Below are 8428 nucleotides of genomic sequence, written 5' to 3' on the forward strand. Positions count from 1 at the left end.
ACTGGTCTAATTCCCCCTTTAAAACTTACCCTCCTTTGAAAAGCCTCTCTTGACTCACTTGTGCAGCCCTACTGTCAGCTTCCATAGACCTTCTATCATTGCATTTATTGTACTGAATTGTATTAAAACTTTTAAATGTTCCTTTGGATAGGAACAGTATCTTATTAGTCACTTGTATATCCAGCACTGAGAGCAGCCCACCACATAGTAAATACTCAAATAAATGCTGAATGAATTACCATATAGAGTAGACTTTAATTTTATCTATGATTATGCATTGCTAGTTTGGATATCTTGCTTATTAGCTATTGATTATTGTGGTGATAGTTGTTTTAAATGAGTTTGGAAACAGAGTTGATTAGTTAGTGTCTGTTTGTCCCAACATTGCAGTAAGTTCTGTTAGAGCACTGGTTTTAAAACGTAGGCATGCATCAAGTCACCTGGAGGGCTTGTTAAAACAGATGGGCTACCACCTCTTTCTGACTCAGGAGGTTCAGAGTAGGGCCCGAGAATTTTTGTTTCTAATAAGTTCCTAGGTGATACTGATGCTGTGGGTCCTGGGACCACACTTTGAGAACCACTAATTTAAGGGCCCTAGTTCTTAACCCTAGCTGCACATTAAAATCACTCAAGAGAAACTTTAAACATTACTGATGCCTGGGCTCTTCCCCAGAATGTTTAAATCAGCTCCATGAGAGGTGGGGCCCAAGCACAGTTTTTTTTTTATTTTAATTTTGATATAATTTCAGGCTGATTAAAAATTTCAAAAATAGTATACATAATGCTCATATATCCTTCACTGAACTTCTCCAAATGTTAACATATTATATAATCATATACAATTATTAAAACCAGGAAATTAACTGATAAAATGTTATTAACCAAATGTCAGATCTTCTTCAGATTTCACCAGTTGACCCACTAATGTCCTTTTTTCTGTTCCAGGATCCCACATGGCATTTCCCTTTTACTCTTCCACCCACCCCCCAGATTTATCAAGATATATTTGACATTAAATTGTGTAGTTTAAGGTGTACAACATGATTTGATACACCTATATTTGCAAAATGATTACCACAGTAAGGTTAGTTAACAAATTCACCACATAATTACAAATTTTTGTGTGTATGTAGTGGAATATTTAAGATCTACTTTCTTAGAAACCTTTTTTTTAAAGATTTTATGTATTTGACAGAGAGAGACACAGCGAGAAAGGGAACACAAGCAAGGGGAGCAGCCTGGAGTGGGAGAAGCAGGCTTTCTGCTGAGCAGGGAGGACAACGTGGGTTCCATCCCAGGACGCTGGAATCATGACCTGCGCTGAAGGCAGTTGCTTAACAACTGAGCCACTCAGGCACCCCCTTAGCAACTTTTAAGTATATCCAAAATTCCACTACTATGTATTTACCCAAAGAAAGTGAAAACAGTAATTCAAAAAGATATATGCACCCTTATGTTTTATTGAAGCATTATTTCCAATAGCCAAGATATGGAAGCAACCTAAGTGTCCATCAGTAGACAAAAGGATAAGAAAGATGTGGTCTATATAATACAGTGGAATATTACACAGCTATAAAAAGGGATGAGACCATGCAATTTGCATCAACACGAATGGGCCTAGTAGTTATCATGCTAAGTGAAAGCAGTCAGACTGAAAAAGACAAATACCATATTATTTCAATCATGTGGAATCTAAATAAAAAGAGGAATAAACAAACAAAAAGCATAGTCAGGTCTATAAATACAGAAAACTAAGTGATGGTTGCCAGAGGGGAGAGAGATAGGTAAAATGGGGGAAGGGGAAGGGGAATTACAGGCTTCCAGTTATGGAATGAGTAAGTCATGGGAGTAAAGGCACAGCAAAAAGACATAGTCAATGATGTTGTAATAACACATTAAAAAGGTAAGTATAGCAAAATGTATAAACTTTAAGAAGTCTATAATACAGTATTGTTAACTATAGTCACCATGCTATACATTAGATCTCCAGAACTTAATCATCTTATAACTGAGAGTTAATGCCCTTTGATCAACATTTCCCCATCCCCTCTACCTCTAGCCCCCAACAACCACCATTCTACTCTCTGCTTCTGAATTTGGCTTTTTTTTTTTTTAAGACTCCACAGATAAGTGAGATCATGTAGTATTTGTCTTTTTTCTGTCTTATTTCATGTAGCACATATGCTCTCCATGTCATTACAAATGGCAAGATTTCCTTCCTTCTCATAGCTGAATAATATTCGTGTGTGTGTGTGTGTGTGTGTGTGTGTGTGTGTGTGTGTGACGTTTTCTTTATCTACTCATCTGTCAACAGATATTTAGGATGTTTCCATATCTTGGCTATTGTGAATAATGCTGCTGTGAACATGGAAGTGCAGAAATCTCTTCAAAGATTGTGACTTCATTTCCTTTGCATATATACCCCAAACTGGAATTGCTGGATCATATGGTACTTGTACTTTTAATTTTTTTGAGGAACCTCCATACTATCTTTCATAGTGGCTAGGCCCGTTTACATTCCCAACAATGCACTGGGGATCCCTTTTTCCACATCCGCACCAACACTTACCTCTTGTCTTTTTTATGGTAGCTGTTCTAACAAGTATGAGGTGATTAGCCCATTGTGGGGGTTTTGTGGGTTTTTTTTTTTTTTTTAATCATGCAACTCTTTTTTTTTAAAGGATTTTATTTATTTATTTGACAGACAGAGATCACAAGTAGGCAGAGGCAGGCAGAGAGAGAGAGAGAGAGAGAGAGAGGGAGGCAGGCTCCCTGCTGAGCAGAGAGCCTGATGCTGGGTTCCATCCCAGGACTCTGGGATCATGACCTGAGCCGAAGACAGAGACTTTAACCCACTGAGCCACCCAGACGCCCCAGCATTTGCATTTGCATTTTGATTTGCATTTCCCTGATGATTAGTCATGTTGATCATCTTTTCATGTACCTGTTGGCCATTTGTATGTATTCTCTGAAAATATTCATTCAGTTCTTATGCCTATTTTTAATTAGATTATTTCGTTTTTCGCTGCTGAGTTGTAGGGGTTTCTTCTGTATTTTGGATATTAATCCTGTATTTGATAAGTAAATATTGTCTCCCATTCTGTAGCTTGCCTCTTCTTTCTGTTGACTATTTCTTCTGCTGTGCAAAACGTTTCAGTTTGATGTAGTCCTATTTGCTGATTTGTGCTTTTGTTGTCCTATACAAAAATTGTTGCCTAGGCCAATGTCAAAGAGCTCCCCCCCTATGTTTTCTTATAGGAATTTTATAGTTCAGGTATTACATTTAAGTCCTTAATACATTTAGAGTTCATTTTTGTGACTGATGTAAGATAGGGGTCCATTTTCATTCTACGATATGTGAATATCCAGTTTACCCAACACCAGTTATTGAAAATACTCTTTTCCCCATTGAGTGTTCTTGGCTCCCTTGTCAAATATTGGGTGACTGCATGTATATGGGTTTATTTCTGGGCCTCAGTTCTGATCCATTGGTCTATGTATCTGTTTCTATACCAGTATACTGGTTACAATAGTATATTGGTTATGATAGCTTTGTAATATAATTTGAAATCAGGAAGTATGATGCCTCCAATTTTGTTCTTTCTCAAGATTGCTTTGGCTATCCAGAGTCTATGTGGTTCCATATAAATTTTAGGATTGTTATTTCTGTGAAAAATGCCATTGGAATTTTGATAGGGAATGCATTGAATCTATAGATGGTTTGGGGGTATATGAACTTTTATTTTAAAATAGTATTCTTGTAATTCAAGAACGTAGGATATCTTAAATTTTTTTTTGTATTTTCTTCAATATCTTTCATCTGTGTCTTACAGTTTTCAGTACATATCTTTTACCTCCTTGGTTAAATTTATTCATAAGTATTTTATTGTTTTGATGCCATTATAAATGGAATCATTTTCCTTATTTCTCTTTCAAATATTTCATTGTTACTATACAGGAATGTGACTGGTGTTTGTATGTTGACTGTGTATCCTGCAATTTTACTGAATTCATATATTAGCTCCAACAGTCCTACTGGTGGAATCTAATCATTTTCTTCATATAAGGTCATGTCATATAGAAATAATTTTACTTTTTCCTTTCCATTTTGATGTCTTTTAATTATTTTTCTTGACTAATTGCTCTGGCTATAATTTCTAGTACTATGTTGAATAGAAGTGGTAAGAGTGAGTACCCTTATCTTGTTTCTGGTTTCAGAGGAAAAGCTTTCAGCCTTTCACTGTTGGGCATGATGTTAGCTGTGAGCTTGTCATAAATGGCCTTTATTATGTTTGGATATATTTGTTGAGAAGTCCACATTGCATTTAATGGTCATGTCTCTTTCATCTCCAATTTGATTGTTCCTTAGTCTTTCATGACACTGATTCTTTGAAAATTACTGGTCAGTTATTTCGTAGAATGTCCCTCACTTTGAACTTGTCTGCTGTTTCCCAATGATTAAATTCACTATCCATTGTGTATTTCTGATAAGAATACCACAGAAATGGTATTGTGCCCTTCTTTGCCTCCTGTCATATAATGAGGCACATGATGTTCATGTCTTATTACTGATGGTTTTTAATTTTGCTTACTTGGTTAAAATAGTGTCTGCCAAGCTTCTCCTTTTAAAGTTACTATTTTTCCCTTTGTAAGTATTATCTTATAGAGAGATACTTGGAGGCTATGCATATGTTCTGTTTCTCATGCTTTTAGCCACTAATTTTAGCAATCAGTATCTTTTCCTTGCAATAATTATTACTGAAATGTGAGCCAAATGGTAATTTTCTATTTCCATCCTTCTTTCTATGTTAATTAAGCTTCTATTTTAAGGAAAAGCTATCCTTTCTCTATTTATTCAATTATTCATATAAAATAGTATGGACTCATAAATATTTCTTTTATTCTGTAATGTTATTCTCATGATTTATTCATGGAGTCATTGGGAACTCCCTCAAAGTAGTTTCTATGTTCTTTCAACATGCTTCTTTATTTTTTTGAGCACTTTCTGGTACCACAAGATGTTCTAAGCCAGGGATTGGCAAAATTTTCTGTAAAGGTTCTGATAGTAAATATTTTAGGCGTTGAAGGCCTTAAGTCTCTGCTGCATTGGGGGGGGCATGTTTGACTTAAAACCTTTTAAAAATGGGAGAGGGGGAGGGGGTTATGGACCTTGGGGAGGGTATGTGCTATCGTGAGTGCTGTGGAGTGTGTAAACCTGGCGATTCACAGACCTGTACCCCTGGGGATAAAAATACATTATATGTTTTTAAAAAAAATTTGAAGGGGAGGCGAACCATAAGAGACTATGGACTCTGAAAAACAACCTGAGGGTTTTGAAGGGTCAGGAGTGGGAGGTTGGGGGAACAGGTGGTGGGTAATAGGGAGGTCACATATTGCATGGAGCACTGGGTGTTGTGCAAAAACAATGAATACTGTTAACGCTGAAAAAATAAATTAAAAAAAAAGTTTAAAAAAATGTGAAAACCAATCTTAACTATTGATTTGACTTGCAAGCTGTAGTTTGCTGACACCTAGGCTACAGGATGTTAATCTTATATTCTCCTTGCTCTAGCCCTAGAATCATCCAGGGTGGTCAGTAGCTTTTTAGAGAACAGTACTTCAAAACCAGGATCCTGGGCACTAGGTATGATCATTGCTATGGGAATGTCATTGCTATTAGCCCTTTCAGTGAACAAAGCTAGGAAATATGTGTACGTACTCAGACAAATATACACACACATCTATGTACATTTATCTATTTGAAAAACAGTGAGCTCGATACTGATACATCTAATTGTACTCAAACACCACAGAGTTTATTCTAGCCTTCCCCTTTCCTTATTTGCAACTCACAATTTCATTAACAAGTGTCTTTTTGTCTTTAGCCTTATAGGGTATAGTCTAAATATTGTTTTCCAAAGTTAGTTAGGTTAAGTTCTTTTCTTCCCCACTGTTTCCAGGGTGGTTCTATATTTCTTCTGTTATGTAATTATGTTCCTCTGTTACTGTTTGTACTCCATTTGAGGAACTCCCTCTACCTTTCTATTTGTTTGTTTGTTTGTTTGTTTTAAAGTCTGTGTACCTATCTATGCATATGAAAAACCATAGGTAATTTTTTAAAGCACTCAGGTGATTGAAATGTGAAGCCATGTTTAAGGATGGAAAAGCAGCAGAAGACGTAACTTTTGCTTTTAAGGAGGCTATAATCTAAGTGGAAGTAAGCACACATCTGAATAAAAGAGTAATAATAAATCAGTTTAATAAGGTCATATATGCCTTATGTAAGACATAGCCTAATCATATAATTATTAAAGGAATAGGGAATGAGCATAATAATCAGAGTATGATAGACAAGAAAGGCTTCTTAGATGTGAGTGTTGAATTTTGTCTTAAGAGAGGGGTGAAATCATCCTAAAATTGCCATTCTTTTTAAAGATGAGAATCTCCAGCTGGTAAACCATGAGGCAAGTTCTGTGGCAGTGGATGTTGTTCCTCATGTTGACAATCCAACCTTTGAAGAAGATGAAACTCCTGATCAAGAGACTGCTGTTCGGGAAATTAAATCCTAAAATCTGTGTCAATAGAAAACTTGAAACCTTAGTAACAACAGAACTGCCAATCAGGGCCTAGTTTACTATTAATGAACTGGATAAACTTAATTAAATAAGAATGATACTGAAAGTGCTGAGATGACTAATATTATGCTATAGTTAAATTACTTAAAATATTTAATCTATTAACTTTTTCCACAAACTCATAATGTTTTTCATAGGCAAGTTTCCTCTCAGTGGTGATCGCAACATTTTTAAACATTTAAAACTCTCTTCAAGTAGTCATGTTTTTCATTTATAACAATTTTCTTATAAAACACATTGCTTTTAAAATGTAGCTGTAATCACTTTATTTTATGATAGTATCTTAATTAAAAATGCTACTATTTTAGCTTGGGCTATATGTGTCAGGGTTTTTCTCCAGGTGCTCATATTGATCTGGAATTGTAATGTAAAAAGCAATGCAAACTTAGGCTAGTACTTCATGAAATGTCTCTTTATGCTACATTAAGTTGATAGAACAAGAATAAAGCAAAATATTCATTTTAACAATTTCTTTTTAAAATTAGGCTAAATGTACTTCATGTGAGTATTGAGCAGTTTATCAGAGAATATGGACTGGACTGGATTGATTGGTATATTAATGACACCGATTTGATATAAGATTATAGATAAAAATTTCCTTATAAAAATGCTATATAACTATTTCTCAATTATGGGATTTTCAAAAGCAGAATATATAAATTACCATACTATTTAAAAATGATAATGAGTAAGTCACACAAAAATTGGTAATTGATCTTTGTGTATGAATAGTCTGCAGAAATTAGTCTGTAGAAAATGTTTTCCAAACAATGTCAACTTTGAAAATTGAGTTTACATTTTACCTAAATGAGCTAAAATTACATTAGGCAAACTAAAATTCTCTCCATATAGCTATAAATTTTGTGAACACATTTTCTTGGTGTTTGAAAAAGAATTGGGGGGGAGGGGAATTCCAGGTGCCTTAATATAAAGTTTGAAGCTTTCATCCACCAAAGTGAAATAAAGCTACTTAAAAATGCACTTTATTTGTATTCTGTGTGGCTTATCTTGGTTTTAAAGTTGTGTTTCCAGTACAAATCCCAGCAGAATTTAGGCAAAAGCTGAACAGACATGTATTTTTGTTTGCTAAATGTAGAATGGACAAAACCATTGCATTCTTGTACACTGATTTGAAATGCTGTAAATATTTCCCGATTTGTATTGATTCTCTTTAAATATAAAATGTAAATAAAATATTCCAATAAAAGTTTGTGTCTGGTGTTTAGTTCAGTTAGCCTATACTATTCATATGTGATTGGATTTGGGAGGAAAAATTGGTTGATATAAATGGTCATTGATATCTTTGATGAATAAAACCTAAAACTTTAGTATGATATTTATTTACACATTTCATTACATAGAGAGGAATTGATGTCATTGTAATATAATTGAACTACCACAAATTATTTTTCAATGTCAGTAAGGTAAATAATGAGCTTGACCACTGCTAATACAAGTTTAGAGAAACATATTGATGCCCGTCCATCTTTATACTACCCAAGACGAAAACCCATTTTATTACTTTAAAGTTTTCTTCTCCTTCAGCATTCTCTTTGGCAATATGGTTGTTGGGATGCTGTTAATCAGTTAAGTGTATCTCTTTTGTCAAACATAGGAAGAGTGAACATGCTTGGGACACCTCAGAGCCATGATTATCAAACCAGGATACACATAGTCTTGGAGGCATTTATGTCTTATGAGGCAATACGCCAGGTTTATTTATGTGATGCCACATGATAAACTTGACCTATATTCTTATTTCTTGTTCTGTGGGGGGGTTCTTTTTGGGGTGG

At 34.8% G+C, this 8428-nt stretch overlaps 1 protein-coding gene across 5 annotated transcripts in view; it reads left to right on the forward strand.

Moving 5' to 3' along the window:
* The window catches only part of RNF128 (ring finger protein 128), a 101284-nt gene extending 93442 nt beyond the window's left edge, over positions 1–7842 (forward strand). For 2 of the 5 annotated variants that reach the window (XM_045996035.1, XM_045996033.1), the window contains exons 7-8: positions 5573–5644; positions 6436–7842. In XM_045996035.1, coding sequence (XP_045851991.1) covers positions 5573–5644; positions 6436–6569 — 206 coding nt within the window. In that variant the 3' untranslated portion in view covers positions 6570–7842. The remainder of the gene's footprint in view (positions 1–5572; positions 5645–6435) is intronic. The other 3 variants (XM_045996036.1, XM_045996034.1, XM_045996037.1) reach the window with 2 other exon arrangements.
* Positions 7843–8428: the final 586 nt, after the last annotated feature.

Source organism: Meles meles, chromosome X (genome assembly GCF_922984935.1).
Source record: "Meles meles chromosome X, mMelMel3.1 paternal haplotype, whole genome shotgun sequence".
In the NCBI taxonomy this organism is placed as follows: domain Eukaryota; kingdom Metazoa; phylum Chordata; class Mammalia; order Carnivora; family Mustelidae; genus Meles; species Meles meles.